This window comes from Aquila chrysaetos, chromosome 10 (genome assembly GCF_900496995.4).
Source record: "Aquila chrysaetos chrysaetos chromosome 10, bAquChr1.4, whole genome shotgun sequence".
In the NCBI taxonomy this organism is placed as follows: domain Eukaryota; kingdom Metazoa; phylum Chordata; class Aves; order Accipitriformes; family Accipitridae; genus Aquila; species Aquila chrysaetos.
In genome coordinates, this window is record NC_044013.1 from 18,479,706 (window position 1) to 18,503,877 (window position 24,172).

Consider the following 24,172-nt stretch of genomic DNA (forward strand, 5'->3'; position numbering starts at 1 on the left):
GTCTGCAGAGATGTTATCTTAAACTAAGATCTGCTGTATAGTGTAAATCTGCCATATGGTCTTGAATATCTCTGGGGAAAAAACACAAGAGACATGAGAATCTAGTTCAGCTAGAATATAGCTTCCAACATGTAGGAATCCCAGTGCTGGGGGTGGGTGGGGGTGGTTGTGGGGTTTCTTTGTTTTGCGTTTGTTGGTTGTTTGTGGGGTGTGTGTGGCTTTTTTTTTGTTTTGTTTTGTTTGTTTTTGGGTTTTTGTTGTTTTTGTTTTTTTTTTTTTAAACCTGCTACTTTCCCTACTAGAGAATCTGCAAGGGCAGGGTATAAGATTATTCCTTTAGGTTGCTGGATTTTAGCATCTTTATTCTGTGTTTTCTTCTCCATATATTTGTTCGAGGTATGTACCATCACATGACAACACTTTTCTGCTACATTATAGTCTTACTGCCAGATTCGTGGCAAGACTAGTACCTATTAGTTGTACTGATACTATACAAATGTAAGGCATTGTTTTTTTTATTTTATATTGAACACTTTAATTCTAGTCAGTTTTCATATAGAAGCAAGACTTATTTTATCAAAGTATAAGCTTACAAATTGTTGAACTGTGGAACTATTAGCATGGGGTGGAAAAACTTGCATAACTAATTTTTTTTCCTGTTGTAACTGCCTTGGGAGCTGGGACTTAAAGACATAATTTCACTACTTAAAACTTCTCTAATGTGTAGCGCACTGTGAACAGAGATGAGCTGTTGAAACAGGCAGAATCTGTGATGCAGGATCTAGGCAGTTCAAGAGCCATGTTGGAAATCCAGTATGAGAATGAAGTAAGTAATATCAATGTAGTCTAATTTAACCCCTTTTTATTGAAGATTAATACAAAAAAGCTACAGCTTTCCTAGAATGACTTGGTCAGACTTTTGGTCCTTCCCATTGCTGGTGCCACAAAATTTTATCTATTAATTATCCCTAATCCACTTGGTTGTGACTTTTAGTTGATAGGAGAAACTCTCTTCTGATATACTAAATTTCATAATCAGTCTTATTCTACAGAGCACACTTTTTTCTAACTGTAAGCAAACAGCTGTGTGTGTTTCCTCTATAATATGATCATTAAGTGGTTAATACTTTTATTCCACTATTATTCCCTCTGATATGTGGTCCTTCTAAGCTGTCTCAGTCATATTGTAAATGTTGGTGTAGCTAGGTTCTCTAGATGCTTTTTGCAATGCAGTCTTCTTTATAGCCAATAGTGTACTATATTTCTCAGACTTAAGTAAAGATTTTGATATTCAAACTGACCTAATGGACTCATTTATTTATTTATCTCATTCCCCTTCCTCTCCCCGCACCCTCCCTCCCCCTGAAGGTTGGCACAGGCCTAGGCCCCACGCTAGAGTTCTATGCACTTGTATCTCAGGAACTACAGAGAGCAGACTTAGGCCTTTGGAGGGGAGAAGAAGTTACTTTAGCCAATCCAAAAGGTAAATGTTTTACTACCTAAACTATCAATATTGATCTAGTATTGAATTGATTCGAAGTTGACTTTAATTATGTGAATGGCTTTGATTGAAAGAGCACCTCAGTTTGTGGTCAGATAATATGCCTCATGATAGTGTGTGATAATTTTTGAGGTTTTTTTTGGGGGGGGTGGGTTGTTTTTGGGGGTTTGGGAGTTTTGTTGTTGTTGTTGGGGTTTTTTTTTTGTTTGGGGTTTTGTTTGTGTGTGGTGTGTGTTTTGTTTTTTTTTTTTTTCGGGGGGGGGGTAATTTTGTAAGAAGCTTTAGGTTATGGTTATCTGATAGCTGCTTTCAAACTTGCATCTGGAATGAAACTAGCAGTGTATGTATTAAACTTTTTTTCTTTTTTCCTCGACAGGAAGCCAGGAAGGTACCAAGTACATCCATAACCTTCAAGGCCTTTTTGCACTTCCTTTTGGTAGAACAGCCAAGCCAGCTCACATTGCAAAAGTTAAAATGAAGTTCCGCTTTCTGGGAAAACTAATGGCCAAGGCAATCATGGATTTTAGACTGGTGAGAATAAAATGGAAAATGTGATTCTGAAGGGTTAAATGAAAATTCTAGTTCTGACTGTGTTGGGGAAAAAATAGCACTAAGAGTTGCATGGAATTATTTTGAGCTCTTAGCAGTTTGGGTGGGGTGGGGGGAGAGGGTTGCAGCTGAACTTTTGAGGAGGGAAAGGGTAGTGTATGTTGAAGATCTTTACATTGGCTTTTGAGACCATAGTGAAAAAAGGAAAAGCTATTGACTGCTATGTGTTGCAATCTCTCTCCAGTCTTCTTTCAAGATCATTTTAGGTTTATTATTATTCCAGCTGCTAGCTTGCTGATTGCTCTAATGTATATGCACTAGGCAGTCAGTTGTGTTTTCTCCACTGTAAATTTTTCAGGTAAAAACACTCGGACACGGTGTTTTGGTGTGTGGCAGAATTGAGACTTAGTAAATAGTATTCTAGATCTAGTCAAGATAAAATAGCAAAAGATACAGTTTTGGAAGACAGTTCAATACTAAAAAACGTTTTGATTTCCAGGTGGACCTTCCTCTTGGACTTCCTTTTTATAAATGGATGCTACGACAGGAAACTTCCTTGACATCGCATGACTTGTTCAGTATTGATCCAGTAGTAGCCAAATCAATATATCACCTTGAAGATATTGTAAGACAAAAGAAAAGACTTGAACAGGACAAAACACAGGTGGGAAAGTAACCCTAAACTGGAAGAGTGCATCTTCACATATGTTTGGATTTTATGAAGTAGCTGTAACTGAGACTGTAATGATAGTGCTTAATACTGATGGTACTAGTGATAATGACTTCATTCTAATAAAAGGAATAGTTTTAATGTTATTAAATCAGTGGGTAGTAATTATAACATGGTCTTTTTGTAATGTAGACTAACATTAGAAATTTATTATGGGATTCTTCTGTATGATTAAACACAGGCTAGAAATGGCTAAAACTGCCAGATATTTGCCTAAGGTAACCTCTTTTTGGTTCACTTTGAAAAGGCTAACCTACTTTAATAATGGAGGAAAAAATATCTATCTTTGATTTTTGAACATTCAAAAGGCTTGGCTTTTTTATTGGTTGGTTTAGTCAAACTTCCAGGTTTTCTTGAAGTGCCTTTTGTGGTTTTTTTTCCTCCCCCACTGAAGAGCTTTATGCAGAACTGGTGTAAACTGGCTTCATATGTAAGCATACAGGTTGTTTTATAGATGCAGAAGAGTCTTAATTTTTCAAGGTTATCCACTCTTAGCTGAAAATAGTACCATTCACTGTTGAGAAGTAGTGATAAAAAGGTCTTTGGCATGCATGCTCTTTCTACTATCCAGTATTAATAGATGGTAGGTGGTAATAACCTGATTTATAGTCAGTACATCTGCATTGTTACTAGTGAAGTTATTGCAAGCTTGTGGGCCTTTGTTTCTCTTCACCTCACTGTCTCACTCTCTCCTTCATCACCGCTTTTAATTTCCCAACAAGAGTTTGAAAAACCTGAAACCTGGTGGATGAGAGCTGAAAAATGTCAGTATGAATGCTATTAAGTATTCTGAGGAAAAAACACAGCGTAACAGCCTTAGCATATTACACATCTTCTCTTGCAGTAGTATTTTCTAAATATATAATATGCAAGAAGTTAAAAGTAGTTCCAAAATTTCTAGAAAAAAGTGTACTGTTAGGTTCTTTCAAGTTTTTCCATTAAGTTAGTTTATTTGGCTTGTCTTGGTTTACTGTTATGTATGAAAAATATGGAAGGAAGGCAAGGAGTACTGTAACAGTATTAATAGTAATATTCTTATAGAAATGTTTGTTGAAACTGTTTTAGAAGTTGTAACTTTTGGATAAGTTAATGTGAATTAATTGTTCTCACTGGTTTTCACTTCCAATTTTTTAGACCAAAGAAAGTCTACAGTATGCATTGGAGGCTCTGACTATGAATGGCTGCTCAGTGGAAGACCTAGGGCTGGACTTCACACTTCCTGGGTTTCCTAATATAGAACTGAAAAAAGGGGGAAAAGATACACCAGTCACCATCCACAATTTAGAGGAGTATCTCAGAGTACGTAAAATCAAAGCTAGGACTAAAATTTCTTTATTCTTCCTCAGCTTTCTCCCAAGTAGTTTGTTTCCATATATATTTCAGTTCATTCTCATGAAGTGGGCACAGCAATAACTTTCCTATTGATTGCTTCTCTTCTGTACTAGTTTATTACTACAGAAAAACTGTTTGAATCCTAGTTAGTGCACCTGACTGGAAAATTATATAGTACAAAAAAGTCTGGTTTATACATAATAAAGTAATCAGAAGTATGTTTTTTTGGATAAAAATTGTTGTAGTAAGTGGAGTAGTTTGAGCTGTGGACTTTTCAGAATCTTTTAACAAGTTCCCACATCTGGGTATGGTAATGAATTTATTTGCAATAGTGATTTAGTACCTCCTACCCACACTTCAGTGGGCTTTGAACTGCTATAATAATAGTGAAATTTTTTTTGGAGTCAGACTTAAGAAAACATGAGTTCATTTCGGAATCAAAATTAGAGCAGTAGTGTAAAAAAAAAAAACCAAAACAAAAAACAACAACAAAAAAACCCAACAAACCAAAACAACACAAACATCCCCTTCCCTCTCCACCCCCCAGAACAGATAACAAAACAGTGCCATAGCAAGTTGACAGTACACCTGCATATTGATTTATTCCCATGTCAGAAGGGACATAAAACCTAGAAAAACAAAAGGGTGATATTGCTGAACAAAGGTAGGAAACTGTTTCTGTATAAGAAAGCATTAAAAGGAATAGGTTAAAAACAGCCTGGAGAAGAGATGAGGAAAGGCAGGAAGAATGCAATATTATCACATGAAGTCATAAGTGGGATGGAGGTTAAGAATGGTTGATTGCATCATGAAAAAGCCATTTTTCCAATTCCTAAATAATGCATTTTCTGACAGGTTAGTCTGCTGCCAGGTTCACTCTGAGGACTGTTAAAATTTTTCAAGCACTGATAAGAAACATATCTGATGTTTTGGTAGAAATGATTCAGTAAGGGACATATAAGCTCCTGGATATCAACTGAGAACTTTGCAAAGTTATTCCATAATTGTTACAACTGAATATTGAGCAGTTGCTGTTCATCTTCCAGATTCAAGCTGTTATGCACGTATCCAGTTCTCCTATCTTTATTGAAAGCAAATTCTGCTAAGAATCACTTGCAAAATTAAACATGTTTGGATATAAAGCTGTTTGCAGACTTACAGATGGCCAATGCCAACAACCATAGTTTGTTAGAAACAGCATTTGCACTCCCTATTTACTGAGGAAAGCTGAGCAAGGTTGCTTTCAAGTCTGATTTTTGTACAGTTTGCGGTCAGGTTTTTTTTGTTCTAGGTAACACGTATCGGATATCTGATATGGTGGGGAAGGCTTGCAGACAGACGTCTTGGATGGCCTGTAGTTGTCCTATTGCAGGTCTCTGGTGTTGTAAAGGGAAAGCAGATCACTACAGAAAGCTTGCTCTCTGCTTCTTTCTAAACAGCTTTTGGGACTATTTTCTTTAAGGGACACCTGTGCAGTTTTTCTATCCTTGTCTTTATATTCCTGCCTTATAGAGGAGATTTTAAACTAGATACTAGTGATTAGCATTACAGACTTGATGTGAAGGAAATAAAAAAGATTTCAGAGAGAAAATCAGTGTCCTCTGTATCACAAGTATGATGAATTGCAATTTAGAAACAGTGTATTTAATTTATCAGCTAGCCTGTACAGCTCCTGTGGGTTAGCTGCCCTGCTCTTGAAAATGGCATTTTCATTAAAATTTTGTGTGTGTATTACCATTAAAAGTAGTTTGTAAAGCTAGAATATCCTACTGTTACTGTTCATGCCTCTCCTGCAGCCATGTCATTCTACCCCCACAGGAGCTACCTTTTATCAGGAAGTAGAACTATTTGAGCTACAAGTATAGTGAAAGACTTTATTCTCTCTCCTATCCCTCCCCCGCCACCTTCCTTCTGCTCTGTTCTATAAAAAAAGAGGCCAACTTGCTTGTTCTAAGTTTGTGGACAAAAAGTTTCTGGAGTGCAGTTTTTTGCCTAGCAATTTGATGTCCTCTTTGAATCCACAAGAACACAGTGCAGTGTAATTTTGGCACACATCCCTGGTCATAAAAAGTAATCACAATTCTAAGTAAGCAACTCTGCTGTTAGAATAGCCATAGAATATTCTATGTTATAGAACACAATAGAACAGCCTTCTGTGCTGCTGGTGGTTACTGGCTTCCTCTTCAGTGTTACAACCTGATGTGTGAAAGTAGGGGCATGCATCCTACCTGAAATTCAATGCCTGACTCTTTTATAGGGAAAGCTTATCAACAGATCCCAATAGGCTTTTGTATCTGAGAACTTTCTGGACCAAGTAACTCTTCAGTTATTGGGACAGGGTTAAATACTTGCTTCAGGAGTCCATCAGTATCAGTGAGGTTTTTAATCATATTCAGATGCCATCCTTAGATGTCTTTCAAGCTTTTCTCAGCATTCCAGGTCAGAGCTTTTAACACATTTAAAAACCAGTAGCTGTGTGTTGACAACACATTTTTTATAACCAGCCTTCATTTCCTGCTAGAATTGAGGGTATCCAAGGCAAGTGTAATGATCAGTAGCACTACCTGACAAAAGAATCTGAACTTGGCATGTAATCTGCCATGTATAATATATTGCTTTATTTAGTGGAGAAATACTGGCTACAGGAGACTTAAAAGGAATTTGGTCTTGTTTGTGTCATGTCCCTTTCCCTCTCCCCAGTGATTATTGTTTCAGTATGTGCTGTCCACTTTGGAAGGTAAATTTAGTCCTGAGGGGGTAACTGCAGATACAAAACCAAACCAAAACAAAAAACACACCAAAAAGCCTAGGCTACTGTCTTACTGTCTTTTGCCTTATGATTCTTAACCAAATCCCAGTAACATGAAATGAAATTATTTCTTTTTTTCCCCCATGTATTTTTCCCATGTATTCTTGTTATATTAAGTAGCTTAATATTACAAGAGTAAAGTTATGGTTTTTAACTTTATATTAGAAGAGGGACCCATATGTTTCCGTGGGGGAAACTAATATAATACTGCCAGTGATACCCTAAGGATTTCTCTTTCAGTTGCTGAACTTTAAATGGATATCAGTGTACAGAGAGAACATCTAGGTTAGGCTTCTAAAAATATCTAATAAATGTTAAGCTTTGTTTTAAAATGTTTTGTTAAATAGGTTCAGTTTAATCAGCTGTTCTGAATTCCATGTATTAAGCTTGTTTTATCAAAAATAAAGGCAAATAAGTTGTTTAAATTCTGTATGAGTTGGGTATTAGGGTATTCTAAACATGGGGTTGTTGGAACTGAAATGACTTTTGTGAATTTGCAATAGCAGACCACATGAGAAAGCTGTAAAGAAAAACCCCAACAAATTCTGTGTCTGTTGCATTGCAGCAACACTGTACTTGCACATATGCAGCAATCTGAGTTTATGGATTAAGCCAGAATGAGGCAATGCTGTTGAGCAGCTCCATGAATCAAAGTTCAAACTCTGCCACAACTATAGTGAGCATATGGCTAGGCTTCTGTAGAGTCTTTTTCTGCAGTTGTAGTCTTTTGTACAGTAGTGATCGTTCCATGCTTCCTTTGTTCAAATGACTTTTTTTTTTTTTTTTTTTTTTTTCCCTTCCCTGCAGTTGGTTATATTCTGGGCACTAAATGAAGGTGTTGCCAGACAGTTTGACTCATTCAGAGATGGATTTGAATCAGTCTTCCCCCTCAGCCATCTTCAGTACTTCTATCCTGAGGAGGTTGGTAAATGTGTTTTTACTGATGCTTTTATAACCTTACATCTGTATGTATGGACAGACTGAACCTAGGTGTGCACTGGATGCAGTGCATTTGTGAGTCTGATTATGTTTCTGATGTATGTTTGTAAGACTTGGTGTTCTTTATATTGTATACTTAATCCAGCTTTCCTGAGAAAAGTGCTTAAATTTACGTATGCAGGCTCTATATTGGTATGGATACTTCAATTAATTCCTTGTATTGCAGTACCTTTTAATAGTTGTAGACATAGATGTGGATGCTACCTGGATGTTCTATTGAAAAAGTAGTCAGCTCTTTAACAAAGCTTTCAACAGTAAGAGGAGATTCTGATGAAGGGGTAAAGAATAAGGTTAGTTGGTGTTGCCTTGTTCTTACCACCCACCGTATCAATTTCCTTGTAAAATTCTTATGCTCTTAAGCGGTGGACTCAATTGAGACACAATTATGGCGATCTGGACTAGAAGAGAGAATGTTTTATTACTCTGCCTCTAGGGCATTTATTTGAAGACTGTGCTTTGAAGGGTTTGTTTACCTTCATAAACTTACACCTTTGACTTCATGAAGAAATGTTAAGCATGCTCTGAAGCAGTGTGTCAGCCAAGCTTTTGTGTTACTCTTTTGTTCTTGGTGCTTTGCAGTGTGAGAGTCTCTTAAAGCTGAAACATGTAACTGCTCATAGCGATTCTTCTTCATGTGTCTCTGTTGGTACTACTTTCAAAGAGTACCACCACCTTTTTTTCTGCAACAAATTTAAGGCTAGTAAAAATGGCAGATTATTGTAGTTTCCTTGGTGTTTTACCCAAATTTCTCCATTTTGTGGTACATGTGATGCTGCTCTGTCTTGTTGTTGTTTGGCATGGTTTGATGCTTGCTTCTGCTTGGAAATTTTGAAATACGGACACTAGTCGGTTGCTAATCTACTAATATGGTTGATCAAAATTAAGCCGTATGAGTAGTGTGAGATACATCTTTTCCTTGATAGAATATACATGTGTGATCTTGTGTTCTGTTGCTGATAGGTATCCAGCCATTTGAACCTTTTTACAAACCATTCCTAAACTATTGTAAAGAACTTGTAAAATTTTTTTGTGCATGAACAGAACAGCTAGGTGTGTCAAACCTCTGGTTTTATCGAGACTGGGACTTTACAACTCCTTGTGTATCCTAGAAGGATGTCTGTAGAAGCTTTTAATGTTTTGGCTGTAGCCTGTAATCTCTGCTTGCCCAAGTGCATAGAAACAACAGGCAAAATAATTTAAGTACAAAACTGCTACCTGATACATCCATCTCTGTCTAATGATTGATTTTATTTTTTTTTAATTTCAAAGAAGAGCTCAGAGTTCTAAAAAGCAAGTGTAAACACTCTATTCTTCCAATTCCCCTAGATTTCTTTAAAAATTTAGGATTTCCAAAAAGCTAAGGCATTTCTGGTTCTCCAGTGTAAATTGCTTATTGAGACTGTCTCTGTTCCAAGAGATGCATTCAGCATCTCATGTGGTAGTGGATTGTATGCAAAAGCAGATTCACCAAATGAGGCTATCACTGGGATGAAGCTATTGCATTCAAAGAATTTGGGAGGATTGCTTGGGGTGATTGAGGTTGTTCTGCAGCAAGCCATTCCAGAAAGTAGAATGCTGTAATAGTAGTCAGAAGGGACAGTACTCGTTCTGCCTCAGGTTCTAAATGGAAAAACTTACTTCCTTGTTTTTCAATTCTATAGTTGGAGCAGCTCTTGTGCGGCAGTAAAACGGACACTTGGGATGCAAAGACTTTAATGGAATGTTGCCGGCCAGATCACGGTTATACACATGACAGGTAATACGGTGTTGGTCTTGTTCAAAAATAAATAAGTATTGGCACTAGAAAATACGTATTTAAATAATCTTGATATAGTGTTATTCAAGCTAAAGGAATTATATGAAATTTATTTGAAAATATTCATACTGCACTGAATATGAATCTGATGCAATTATTTAAACAAAATAATAATAGCTTGCTTTTTTTCCCCTCCTTAGTCGAGCAGTGAAGTATCTCTTTGAAATTCTAAGTAGCTTTGATAGTGAGCAGCAAAGACTGTTTCTTCAGTTTGTGACAGGTAGCCCCAGACTGCCTGTAGGAGGTAGGTTTTGTTTATTACATATTGCTCTATATTAAATCAGTATTACTAATGCATTTCGGAATAAGTGGATTATTTCAGTATAGGAAAAAATTACTTAACTGTGTGTTTTAGAGGTTCATACCTGTTTGACATTTCTAGTTTTAGAAGTGGCTGGGTAGACTTCAGGTAGAATTCTCATAAACTTTGAGTTACTCTCATGACACTTCATTCAATTGACTGTCTCCAGGTTTAATTTATGTTACCAGATAACCTATCGGAGGACAAAAAATAGTTAAAAATTTAAACAAAACTGAAACCCCTTAATACTGTATTCCTTGGCTAGAGGTGCATTCAGTTATGACAACAACAAAATGTTGCATTGCTACCTGGAAACAATACTCTTTTCTAGAAAGGAGACAATACTACTTTGTTGAAGTGATAAACTTTTAATTTTTTCCCTTTTTGGATTTCAGAATTTAGATGAGAAGCAGCGAGGAAAACTGAGGAATTTACTGTCTTTGCTAGGGCCCATTAGAGAATACACATTATACCGTATTCTCAGCTGAATGCTTTGCAAGTAAAAACAGAATTTATGCATCTCTTCCATTACTTATGTTCTCTGGGGGGAAGAGTTGATTTTTTTTTTTTAATTTTTTAATTTATTTTAAATTGTTTCTAGAGTTGTTTTAGGGAGAGATGGTGCAGACAGGATTGAGGGTTAGGAGTATAAAAACCTTAGCTGGAGTAAAAAAAAAGATACCACAGTCATAGATAATTTCTGAGAATCTTAGAAAATGTGTATAAAACCAACCAACTCTTAAAAATACTATGATTAGAATAAGGTTTTTTACACATACAGAACACAATTAAAAGTAGATATGTCTAGCTTCTTTCTTTTTTTTTTTTTTAATTCATCTTGGAAAACTAATCTACAGACAGGATTTTAGGTATTTTTTCAGCTTGCTACATGACCTTATAAAGCCATACTCTAAACTTTTAAAAATGGAGATTTAGTCAGTTATGACAATGCATGCTTCTGTAACTGTTAGATGTCTACAGTATTAACTGTGGGTTTTCAAGAGGAACAACCTTATTCTGAATGTCTTTTCTCATTAATAGGCTTTCGAAGTTTGAATCCTCCGTTGACAATTGTACGCAAGACATTTGAGTCTACAGAGAATCCAGATGATTTCTTACCCTCAGTAATGACTTGTGTGAACTATCTCAAATTGCCGGACTATTCAACTATTGAGATAATGCGTGAAAAACTCTTGATAGCTGCAAGAGAAGGGCAGCAGTCATTCCATCTTTCCTGATCACAATGAAAAATGCAATGTCTGCCTGTTACAGCAAAAGAGAAACTCATGATTCTTTTCTAAATATATCACCTGAGTCAAGGAAACGTGTTACGCCTTCTTGTTGTAGAAAAACGGCTTGCAGATTATAAACAAAGACACTTGGTTGATATTCATTAAAGGCCCCTATGGACTTAAAGTGATCAGGCCCTAAAAGTTGTTGTGACAAGGTTTCTTTAGCAAGTTCTTGTTTAAATTATCATTTATTTGATGAGTGAAGTTTTTAACTTGCTTTGCTGTGTGAAATTTAAAAAGGGATGTTTTTCCAGGCTGGAACAATAAATGTCGCTGTGCAGTTTAATACTGGGCTGTGTGTATCCATCTAGCTAAAAGTTTTTCCTCCAAAGACAACTTTTGTACATAAGTACAGAAATTAAAATACACCATGTATTTGACGAATCTAGTTTAGTAGACTAGTTCTGTGTACCCTCACCTGCCTCTAATTTTACCCATCCTCATGTATTGTCTGATGTGCAATTCACTTGGTTCTTTTTGTGTGCAACATTCAACAATTGTTATGTTTTGGTTAGTATGGGCATTTAACTGCTCCATCCCTCTTTCTGATTAAGATAATTTAAATTTTACTGAAATCAAATATATATTGTCAATATAATTCAGCCTTTGTAACTAGGTAGACCCTTTCTTATAGCATAGTTTTACTGTAGTGGTAGGATATAATGGCGACAGTCTTTACCAGTCGACACTCTAGAGCTGTTTACACAGTGATTCAGGCAGCAAAAGCCTCTTACTAGAGGCAAGGAAGAATTATTTCTTTCATATAGTTGAAGTCCAACAGCTTGGGCTGGCCAGTGTGTATTGTGGTAAGGCCAGAGCATTTTGAATTGATGTAAAGTTTTTTAAAAGACAAATTAGTTGTTTCATTCCCTGTTTGAGTAAACAATTTTCTTGTTCTTGATCTAAGTTCCTGGTTACTTTTGTAGGATTTTTCTTTTTTTTTTTTTTTTTTTTTTTTCTTTTCCCCCAGCGCTAGCTTGGAACAAACAGTTCAGCCTTTGTCTTTTGACACAGATAAAGCACCTGTAAGCAATGCTCTGTCCAACTGTTTTATGTGCTGATTTCTCAAATCTGCAATAATTTACTCCATCAGGTTAATGTTTTTACCTGAATATAAATAAAAAAGTTTGCTTCACCTTTTTGTTCATAGTTTTGTACTGTATGCATAAAGTTCAATTGTGTAAATTACTGTAATGCAAGTAAATCATCCTAAATCTACTTGGCTAACAGCCTGCAACTTGTGGATGATTTACTACTAAAATAAGACCTTTTAAGACCTCCAACTTAGAGGGAAATTTTTTCCTTTCTATGGGTTAAAAAAACGGGCAATTACAAATATTCCTGAGATGTACCTGCTATTAGTTCATCTCTATGAAAATGTGATAGTTAATTACTTTTATTCAACTTTGAGAAATCAAAATTCATTTCAGTGCTTAGAAATTGTTAAATTCTGGCTAATCAGGCTAGTGTTTCCCCTAAACTAACAAGTTTTCTTTTATCTAGCTGAAGAACTTGTACTTCCAGAATATGTAATGGACATTCTTCCAGTGAACATTCACAGAATTACATGTGGTTGCTCATACCAGTGCCACTGAAATGTAATGCAAAGCTGTCATGAGCATGAGTAGAATGTGAAATCCTTGCACAAAGAACCTGATAACTGAACAGTTTCTACTACCGTATTAAAACTGAAAGAAGGCGCTTCACACTGTACATATAATAATGGTAGCGCACAGTGCGGCATAGTTTTCATAAAACTTCAAGGCAGTGTTTAAACTATGGACTGGTGTTTAAATTGTTCTGATAACTTGATCAAACTGAGCACAAAAAAGTGTTTATAGTGTGTGGATAGCAATTTGTTCATTTTTTAAGGTTCTATATTTTAAAAAAACTGACTTGTGTAAAAAAAAAAAGAAAAAAGCTAATATTTTGTATTAAAATATCATGTGTATTGATATTTTTTTACCCATGTTGTCTCCCTCTAGAATCTGGCTTTCATTGACTTAGAAATTTTGAGGAGCTTTCAAATTTGATATATAGCCATTGATGTAACTGTTTTAGTGGGAAAATAAGTTGTTGGTTGCCTGTTTAAAAAGGAAGGAAAAAAACAAATACCTGTGATGACAATTTTTGTTGTGCTGGCTGTCATTTTCAGCACAGACTAAGGATGTAGTTGGCCTGTAAAGGGAATGAAACCCTTCTGGGTGACACTCTTTTTTCCTACTGAGGGCAGCTTTTAGTGTATTAGAAGAGCAGCCTGGCTTAAAAGGTAAACATAGTAAATTATAAGAATAAATTGAAGAGTCACAGTTTGCATGACTGCAATACTTTCCTACAAACAGAAATATAGTGTCTAAGAGTAGTTTAGAACAAGTAGAGGGGTGGGGCAAGATGTTAGGGATTCAGGAACTTTGGATTAAGGGAAAAGCTCACTAAAATCAATCACAGGTGTGTGCGGATGCCTGTTGAGGACTATGTAGCCCTCAGAAGAATGTGTAGTCATCTTAGTACTGAACTGCTTTGTATACCTTTATAAGGTATAATAAAAGGTACAATAAGAAGTCTTATTTTTGAAAGTAGAGGCTTTTTTTTAACATGGTAAGTTCAACTGGTTTTGGAGAACACCAGCCATCAGTTACTATTTTGGATGAGTTTCATGTCCTTCTAAATTAACAAGAGCAGCAAAAAATCATTCATGGAAAAAAGTGCTATCCAAGCATTGATAGCTGCTACTATGAACTTGTGCAGTGATTTTTTTTTTTTTTTTTTTTGTTAAATGTTTGCTTTATACAGAAATCTTTTGTGTAGGCAACATTTAAGTAGTATCACATCTGACATGAATTAGTAAGTTGTAGTGCTGCTTTACTTCATATTCTGTAGGAAGGTGTACAAGAATTAATTCCAAGTGTGTAAAATCCCCATGCCCACTGCCAAACTTAATCAGATATTCAAGTTATGCAAACTGCTTGCATAATTGAATTGCCTAGATTCTTTTTTTTCTTCCTTTTCCCCCTCCACCATATGTTTTCTCTATCTCCTTTCCCTTACTGAGCTCTCTGCTGAGAAGGTGGGTGCCTAAGGGCAGGGACTAATGAAATTCCAAGTGCCTGTGTCACTTGTGCCCTCTTTTCTGGCCGCTGCTGGACGTCAGTCTGTTGTCTGTAGAGTTTCTGGGCCCTGTCCCTTCTCTTCAGCAACCTGTCTTCAAATGAATAATACCAGTTTCTATCATCTGAGAAGCCTGTACCTCTGCAGAGGGCTTTCTAACAGGACATTAGTCTACCTGACTTCAGGGATAATGCTTTGTTTTTAATGTGAATGTGCCTCCCCCAAGCCAAAATGATTTTCTGTAGCTAAAGCTGGTGGCAGAATGGAGAAAAATAAAAAGCTTTGCTTAGATGGATGAGAATAAGTTTGGAAGTGAGGCAAAATCTTACTGGTAGTTGAACCTTTTCAGGGCTTGTTGTGTTTGTCTTGTACTTCCCTTTCCCAGTCTCTTGATAGCTTGAACTGGAAAACCTCAAAGCCATGTGATCTCTTTCTGTGATCTTGCAAGAATTTCACAGCTGCATGCACTCAACTTGCTGTATCTCTCCCAATGCATTGTGTTTTTAATAGCTTTTCTCAGATGAGTGTAGCTGGTTGCTCCAAGAGTAGTAGTTGTCACCTCCACCCCAGTGCACCCAGCATAAGCTGCAGGGTCCCACACATTTTTACAGAACATTAATGCATGTTTATACAGCAGGTAAACAAATTTCCTAGCTCAGCTGCCTGTGACTAACAGTGAATGGTTCAAGGAGTAACTGCTTTAGTGGGCTGGGGTAGAAGATGCCTTTAGGGGAGTACTATGTCCTTTTCTCTTGGGATTGAAACGTGCATGTATTGATCAGACATCAAGCTGCTTTGGGGGTGGAGGAGGGACAGGTCTTGGGTCTCTTCTTTTGCTGTGTGTATCTGGGGAGTCATGAAATCTTGAACTGTAAACAGGAGAATTAAGCAGAGGGGAAATGGTGATGTTACATCCAATATTTTCAAGGCACTAGATTAAAGTTCCTGATAGCTCTAGATCTAGTTTGGCAGCAACTTCTGGAAACCTGGTTCAAAGAAGAAAAAGAGAAGAAAAAGGAAAAAAAAAGGGGGGGGGGGGAACAATCTCCAGCCCCCCAAAACCCCAAACCAAAAAACCATACCACCCTAAAAGGAGTAATAGCAGAGATGAAAGTGTGCCCCCCCCCCCCAAAAAAAAAGGGGGGGGGAAATTCCTGACTCTGGTGACATCTTCCTGTAGTTAAGAAGGAAACTGCTCAGTTCAAGCTGTAAGCAGCATGTGGGGGTAAAGCAACAAGTGTGTTGGGGGGCTGGGTTGGGGGGGGGGGGTGGTGTTTGTGGGGGTTTTGGGAGCTTTTTTTGGTCCTGTCTGTCTCTGTCCTGTTCCCCCTCCTTTAGTATTAGACTGTGGCTATCACTAAGCCCCTATTAAAGACAGAGGTAGATAAGCCTTGGGGAAAATGTGAGACAACAACCACCCTACCCTGTTGTCTGAGAACAGGGAGAGGTGGAAGGAGGAGGTTTCCCTTTGCAAAGGTAAGCTTAAACACAAGGTATTTTTATGTACTGAAAGCCAAGGCAGGTTGATGCTATGGAAATACTTAAAAATAAAACAGTTATCCCATGTCTATAGCTATTTCCCAAATTATTTCCCAACTATACAACTGAGAGAAAGGTAGAGAGAAAAGATATGAGATTTCATGAGCTGTCTGTAGACTACTCTTGGCTGCTACCTGCTTTTAACTGTCCTGGATGGTGGGATCCTACAGGGAGGGAAAACAGGGGATTTTTAGACTTTTGCCCTAGTATGGAAAACTACTACAACAAATTAGCAGCAGAAATTGTGGCAAATGGCTAACTGTATTCAATGATATTTTTGTGGCATTTAACTCGGGAGCTAGACATTACGGACTCCTGCTTCATCACTTTGCCTGTCCTCCCATTGTTTGGTTCTTTATTCCTGTGGCACCTTGTGGCTGTTTGGTATAATGGATGAGGTTAAATATTTGAGACTATTTAGTGTAACTTTTTCTGATACTATCAGGATACATTTCACAGATCTTTGGTAAAGTAAAACCTATGCTTTCAGGGAAGACAGCAACCTTCACTGATGCTTTGTAGTGAGTTAGTGAAATGGGTCATAGGAGTAAAAACAGAATTTAGTGAAATTTTGTCTGGTTTAGGAGGCCACTGAGCTACAAATGATGGGAAACAGAATATTTAGGGCAAATATCACTTTAGTGATATGGCTTTAGTCTTCCTTTAGCTGCTATCCAAGGTATTCTAGGCTAAATATAGGCCTGTCTGCAGCTCTTCTGTCCTTAGGACTTCTTGTATGCAGAAGCCTCTTCAGCAGGCAGGCCCTGCAAGCAGTGATCCAGAAATAGTTAGCCGATCTAGGAGGTGGCACTTTATTTCCTAGCCTCTTCTTCCAACCTTTTTTCACAGATTACTACTTCTATGTATCAAAACCGTTGAGGCATTGGCTAAACAATGAAAACTACCTGATTATTTTTTTCCTGAAGCCAGTATTTCCCATAGTCTGTGCTATGCTTCTCAAACAAATGGCAGTATTTAATCTTTATGCCTTCGTTTTGTAGCTTGGCATGCTTAATTTACTGAAAGTATTGATGTTACTAATCATTCGGAAAGGTTTCCCACAGTTTTGATATTTCCTTGGTATGCGAAGAAGCAAGCCTTGTTCTGGAACAATAAAAGTATAAATGCTATTCAAAAAACTCCTGCTTTAAAATGGTTATCAAACAGTAAAATTATCCCCATCTTTAGTAACACTAAGACTGGTAATTTCCAATTTATGGCCAGCAGTATCAGCTACTTCTGCTAGACCAGAAATGAGAGGTAAAGGGAGAAACTGGCTGGAGAGCAGCTCTGCTGAGAAGGGCTGACCACAGGTCAGCAGTGTGCCCTGGCAGCCAACGAAGGCAACAGCATCCTGTGCTGCATTAACAGGAGCGCAGCTGGTAGATCCAGGGAAGGGATTATTCCCCTTTGCTTCATATCCCCAGGGAACAGATTGTGCGGTCTCTCTGGGCTTTTCATGACCCAACTGGATAAATCTGTTTTAGTAAAACATGTTGCATTTCTAAAATTAGCTATCTGTAGAATTTAAAATCAAAACTGCATGCAGGTATTTACTATTGACTGAGAATCACAAAAAGTTGACATGCATCTTAAATAATGTTGTGCTGTTTTGTGCTGCATCAGTCCTATCAATTTAAATAAATTCAATGGGAGAAATTTATATGCAGAGAGAAAGGTTTTCTAAATTTTCCAATAAAATGAATGGAAATGACAAGGGTCATTATTACAGCTGCAGATTATGAGTAATCCCCCCTTCAGAGAACTCCACTTCAACTGTTGTGGTTTAACCCCAGCCAGCAACTAAGGACCACGCAGCCGCTCACTCACCCCCCCCCCCCCACCCAGTGGGATGGGGGAGAAAATCGGGGAAAAAGAAGCAAAACCCACGGGTTGAGATAAGAATGGTTTAATAGAAGAGAAAAGAAGAAACTGATAATGATAACACTAGTAAAATGACAACAGCAATAATGAAAGGATTGGAATGTACAAATGATGCGCAGTGCAATTGCTCACCACCGCCGACCGGCACCCAGCTAGTCCCCGAGCGGCAATTCCCCGCCCCCACTCCCCAGTTCCTATACTGGATGGGACGTCCCATGGTATGGAATACCCTGTTGGCCAGTTTGGGTCAGCTGCCCTGGCTGTGTCCTGTGCCAACTTCTTGTGCCCCTCCAGCTTTCTCACTGGCTGGGCATGAGAAGCTGAAAAATCCTTGACATTAGTCTAAACACTACTTAGCAACAACTGAAAACATCGGTGTTATCAACATTCTTCGCATACTGAACTCAAAACATAGCACTGTACCAGCTGCTAGGAAGACAGTTAACTCTATCCCAGCTGAAACTAGGACACAGGCCTTAATTATTTCTACTTTTCTAAAAAGGGTTTCAACTTTCAAAAGTTTTTCTGGCATCTTATTTTTGTTTTTAATATTGAGTGAAGTGGCATTTACCTGTGTTCAAAAGCTGTTATGTCTTTGTTCATCTTTGTCCTAGCAGGTGGCTGGTTGTTTGCAATTTCTTCCAGAGTAAGTAGTTAACATGATTTGACAGCAATTACAGAGAGATGCCATAATTCCATACAGGATTTTCTAGAAAGAGCAGTTCTTACAGGTATTAACCAAAAACAACACCCTGAAAACTGCCTAAAAATTGAAAGATTAGGTAGAACTAGGAGTGTGAAATGCAAAAGACAGGAAAAAGTTCTACTCCCATCCCACACGTCAAATTTGAAAAATGAGTACCCATACATGAGTGACCACAGCAGTGCTGTGTATGTCCATGGTGATGCTCAAGATGTTTATGATCATGTTATATAATTAACCTTCTGCTTTGCTGTGTATTTGCAAATTTTTAGTAATATGTACTTGCAAAATACATTTTCTACCGAGAGCTCGCTGTGCCGTTTACAACAGATTAATTTAGCCTTGATCCTATGAAATGTATGGGCAAAAGAACAGACAATAAGATGCTGTTTGATATCAGATGCCCGTTTTTTTGAGACCATTGTACATTGTAGCTGCCAGTAGAATTTGATATTGTTTTTGACAACTGTGGGATGCCTGATTTTGGGTTGATATAGATCGTCTATGTCCTTAACAGTGTAAACAGAAAAAGGTGTAGCAAGAAGCTACTGATCAGTTGAGATCAAGTAGGATTTCACTTTGTGTATCAATTATTTTGTTAGAGGTATTTATGGATGCACCAAGCAATCTTTGTTAATACAGTTTCATAGAAAAACATCTGTCTTAGGAATGACAGTGAAAAAACAATGATGGGAGTTAAAGCTAGAAAGACAGCATGTTATAGGAGGAACATACGGCTTCATGACCTAATGAGGCTGACACTGTAACTCGGCAGCTATCTGCCTCTTCTCTAGCAGCGTTGATCTCTTAGATATATTTACCTCTCTGAAAAGTAAGAGTGTAAGTAATGTACAGGAGAAGTCATATTAGGTGGACAGAGTGGACAGCTTTACAACAAATCCTTCAACTTGAATGTGGAAGCAGTATTAGTAATAAAATAGGGGGAGACTGTACAGTACCAACTTTATATAACTATACATTACTTTTCATCTTCTGTTATCCTTGTTATTGTTGCTACATACATTATATGTTACAACTGCTGTCCCCATTCTTGGTTTCCTGTTTTTCTTCTTTCACAGCTTATTTTTTCAGTAATCTTGCATTCAAACATGTTCAACTGCTACCTTTATATTAATGATTTAAAGGTTTTATTCCTCTGTGCTGGATCAGACTATTTCTGACCAAATTCTAGTCTTGATGTAACACCACCAATGTCCAGATGTTTAATATCTGTAAGATATCTGTAAGTCCAAAATAAGGCTTTTAATCATTCTTGCAAGAGCTTTAGAGCTTTAGCTTTTTTTTTTTTTAAATACAACCATCTTCCCTGTCAGTCTGGCCTCAAACTCAAAAATAGATTCTTACATCAATACTGGATCTGAATGTGCTGATGCTTTCTGCTTAACAGGTCCTCTCTTATCCACATATATCTTTCAATGGATATATCATATCCATCACATAACTGGCATTTTTGTTTACGCTTTCATTTTTTTACTAGTAAAGACAACTTTGCTTTGCTTATTCCCATTCAAAGGACAGATACGCAGACCACTTTTAGTCTATTGCTTTGCTTTTGTCAACCATCTCTTCTCTCCATGTGTATCTCATAGCTCCCTTTTCTCCACCACAGCAAATATAAAGTTCTTGTCTTTCAATGCTCCATGAAAGCACCTTTGTTCCCTCTCCTGTTCTTTATTGCACACCTGTACGTGTTCTCAGGTTATCTCAGGCACCTTAAAATTAATCTTTAAAAAGTTTTTTTGCCATAATGTTTACCGCAGAAATGACCATGATAAATGACAATTGCCGTTTATGCTTATGGCTTGTTGTGATGGTTGGTACTGTCTGACTGTGTCCTTTGTGCTGTGTTGTCTTTCTGTAATGCCTGGCTTTGCCCTCTCTTGTGCTTTAATGGTAAGCTTTTTATAGTGGAGAGCTTTTTTTGTCCTTTCTATGTACAGCACCAAACAGAACGTGGTTGCAAGTAGAGTATCACAGAACCGTTACCCAATCTGGAAATATGAGCAAAAAATTACCAGCTGCCAGGGATTTACTTTTAATCTTTTGTGAGAAAAGGAAAAAAAAAAAAGCTATTAAATTTGATTGTTATCTAAGGGAAATAAATTAATAGCAATAATTTTAGCTTTTTAATAATTGTCAAATGGAACTAGGCAATTCCCGTTAGTTAGTTGTCAATATAAATATTTTTATCAAAGATATTATGGCTCTTTCTGTTATTTCCTTTAGGAGGCCTGCCTATTTGATTCTTAATCATGAAAATGCATATGTTCACATCTGAATCAATGCAACGATCAGAATAATATATAAAACTATGTAATAATGTCTTTTAAACTTCACGTTATGGTTGTATAGTTTTAAAAGGTGTTAAGAAATCTAGACTATGTTCGCTTTGTATTACACAATATCAGCAGAACAGCTTTCCAAAGGGCAAATCTGTACCTTTCATTCAGTTTTTATAGTAAAATTACTCTGTGTGATTCCTCTTCTTACTTGGCCAAGGCCATTTATGAAATCTACTGGCAGATTCAAGTTAAGCACATTACTTCAGAGCTTGCCTCATTTTTCATTTGTTGGAGCTTTGTTTAAGTGTATGACTTTCTCCTCTAGAGCTAATCTAACAGGGATTAGATATCTTCCATTTGCTGCTATGCGGTACACAGCATGGGTATGTGCTGTACTGCTGCTTTTCTAAACAGTGTGGTGTTTGTCAGAGAGACTGAGCTATAGCACCTATGCGCATAGCTGAAGCTGTCAAACAGATGACACATTTATTTCTGCCATATGCTTTTTTGTTAAGAAGTAGTACTTAATAACTTGCCTTTCTGGCTATGGAGAGTAGAAAAAATTCATGTGCCAGTGGAAAACCAGACGCCATAAGATTTATCCCTTGCTCTATGTGCAATCAAAGAGAGCACTTGGTTTTCAAGTTCACAGTTTACACACCTTTATTTGATATCAGCAAGTTTACTGAAGTTTTTATTAACTCTGTTCCTCTTTTTTCATAATTATGCCATTCTTTTGCAGAATTTATAAACACTGAGGAAAGGAACAGTTTGCTTTAAAGTGATCAACACCTTGACACTGTCTTCTGCAAAACCAACCAGCCATCCTCCCAAAAGCAAAAGCTTCATTTACAGAGGTACCACCTAATGCAAAAGTGCCTGCTTGCCTGATAAAGGTAATTTGTAACACTGTAGCACACACCAAAAGTGCGTGCGCTAGATATTGAGATAACTAGACATACATCTTTGAGATAGCATGCCAAGTTTTTCTGACTTAGATTTCTCATTACTTGAACAAAAACCTATGTGCTAGGGACTTCAGTATGTGCCTCTCTACTCTGGAGAATCCTGTAAGCATACTTTCTTTCCTTGTAGTTAATAGACACAAAAACAGTTTAAATAAAAAAAAAAAAAAAAAAAAAAAAAAAAAAAGAAAAAAGAGGTAAAGCTGAATGTGGAGTATAAATGAATGATTCTGCATTTCCTATTTTGAATTATTGACTCGTTAAACCATGTAAGAGCATGAACTTGCTTACCTCCATGAGTGGCTATAAAGAAGACATTAAGAAAAAATAAAAAATTTGCTGTTGCTCTGTTTTTGTACTAGACAGTAGGATAGTATGAATACTTGTCACTGCTGTGTTAGTACAAAAATGTCTTGTGTGTAGCCATAAAGATGAAAGTAAGCTATGTAATGTTTTTAGTACTGTAGATTTCTATAATTTTTTTGGTATTAATTTCAGAAACATGAAATATTAATATATAATTTATTCACCCAGAACTAAAAGTAAAGGGAGTAATTCCACCCACTAGTGTGTTATACAGGATCTGCCAGCCTGACAGAAGCCAGGTTGGCATATTCAAGTCACTCCCTAAGATTTTTGAATTGGGTTGTGATACATCCTAAGCCACTTTCTGTCTGATTATCTCAAAGACTGAATGATTCTAGTACTAAGGCACAGATTAAGGATGTCTATATTTTGTGTTCCCAAGTCCCAAGACATTCAGAGCTTGAGTGATACAGCCGTGTTTGCATAATACTGCAGCTGACCTAGTGAACGCTTACCAGACAGTACCTATCCTGCTATGATTACTGAAAGCAATTAAGAATCTTTATTTATATTTGCATTAGTAATGAATTTCACATCGAGTATTATATTTATTTGTTTATTGTAACTTATGTGCATGTGACATTTACACAGTCTGGCATTTATTTCTCAAGATTTTTATGGTATAAGGAAAAGCCCATGTAATTTTTTGGCCTATTCCCTGTGAAGTTTTTACAGGCCCACAGTAAGCTAAATATATCGCCTGTTTTCTCAGAAACCAATAAATGTTCATGGGAGATGACTGCATGAAGAAAATGTATTTGCAGTGATTATACAAGGAGAAATGGTGAGTATTTAGCTTTTATTGCCATGAAATGTCCATGTAAGCTATAGCACATTAGTCTTAATAAATACAGTGACCAAAAGATGTTCAGTTCATCTAAAAGCATGTTAACAAATGGCTTGATCTTAGTGTAGAATCACCTACAGAAGTGCTACGTAAATGACTCTGATAGCATGTAGCTCCTTAGTCGGTGAGAAAAAAGTAAAACTAGATCCAATGGGTGACTGATGAAACTAGATTAATTCAGATTAAAATTATGTTTTAAATTCTTGAGAAAAATATACCTAGTCTTCATTTCTTGCGGTCTTCAAATAAAGACTGGATACTGTAAACTATGCATATTTCTAGTCTTGACATAAAATAAATGAGAGAGGTTCTATGTGGGAGGCCTAATGAAAATTGCCCTAGAACTGTCTTAAAATATTACTATTTTGTTTTCAAAAGGTTTTAAGAAACAGTGGATACAGTATATAACAAGCTATCATTAACACTGACTGTTGACTATGTGGAACGCCAGTACATGTCCATTCCCTCTGCAAATGGCACTGATACCTTGATTATGTCAAGTCTCCTCTTCCCTAACTTTCAATTGATGTTAACAACATGTATATTGCATAGTGCCCCCTTTTTCAGTATAAGTGCTTGTCATACTGGCTTCATTGTTTTCCCATAAATAGTGCATATATGACATTTAATCTGATTTTTTTACAGAATTTACAGCCTAATTGTTTTCTATAGCAAGCTTTATGATTGTGTAAGTCAGTAGTTCAGAGCTATAGGGTGAGTTTTCTACTTACCACTGGCTTTCTGTAGGAGGTTAGACAAGAATGCAACTTGTTGGTTAGGTGTCTAAATAGTTTAGGATCTGGGCTGGAGCTTGAGCTGTAAAATTGGGATAATATTACTTCCCCACCTCAGTGGAGGGCGGTGAGGAGGTGGCGAGTCATGATCAGCACTGAGTAAGTTAACTGGGAGCCTGAAGATTGAACCTATAAAGGAGTCAAGGTATTTTGTGGATCTACATTTACTAAAGTACCTGTACATATCTCTTATTTGAAAGAAATGCTTAGGGAGAGAATGAAATTGAAAAAAACAAGGTTGGACTGAGCCATAATCTACTACTTGCAAATGATGTGCAAGAGAACATAGAAAGAAGGTGACATTTATCTGTGAATTTCAAATCTAGTGAGGGTG

General features: G+C 37.0%; 1 protein-coding gene and 1 long non-coding RNA gene across 14 annotated transcripts in view; both read left to right on the plus strand.

Moving 5' to 3' along the window:
* The window catches only part of TRIP12 (thyroid hormone receptor interactor 12), an 81,412-nt gene extending 68,948 nt beyond the window's left edge, over window positions 1–12,464 (plus strand). For all 13 annotated transcript variants that reach the window (XM_030027933.2, XM_030027935.2, XM_030027936.2 and 10 more), the window contains 9 exons: window positions 728–826; window positions 1,369–1,483; window positions 1,878–2,032; window positions 2,550–2,714; window positions 3,915–4,079; window positions 7,729–7,842; window positions 9,582–9,676; window positions 9,877–9,980; window positions 11,079–12,464. In XM_030027933.2, coding sequence (XP_029883793.1) covers window positions 728–826; window positions 1,369–1,483; window positions 1,878–2,032; window positions 2,550–2,714; window positions 3,915–4,079; window positions 7,729–7,842; window positions 9,582–9,676; window positions 9,877–9,980; window positions 11,079–11,275 — 1,209 coding nt within the window. In that variant the 3' untranslated portion in view covers window positions 11,276–12,464. The remainder of the gene's footprint in view (window positions 1–727; window positions 827–1,368; window positions 1,484–1,877; window positions 2,033–2,549; window positions 2,715–3,914; window positions 4,080–7,728; window positions 7,843–9,581; window positions 9,677–9,876; window positions 9,981–11,078) is intronic.
* Window positions 12,465–15,750: 3,286 nt separating this feature from the next.
* On the plus strand, window positions 15,751–23,550 carry LOC115347799. Its single transcript, XR_003925612.2, has 3 exons — window positions 15,751–15,913; window positions 21,609–21,723; window positions 22,910–23,550. It is a non-coding gene; the product is annotated as an uncharacterized LOC115347799 (long non-coding RNA).
* Window positions 23,551–24,172: the final 622 nt, after the last annotated feature.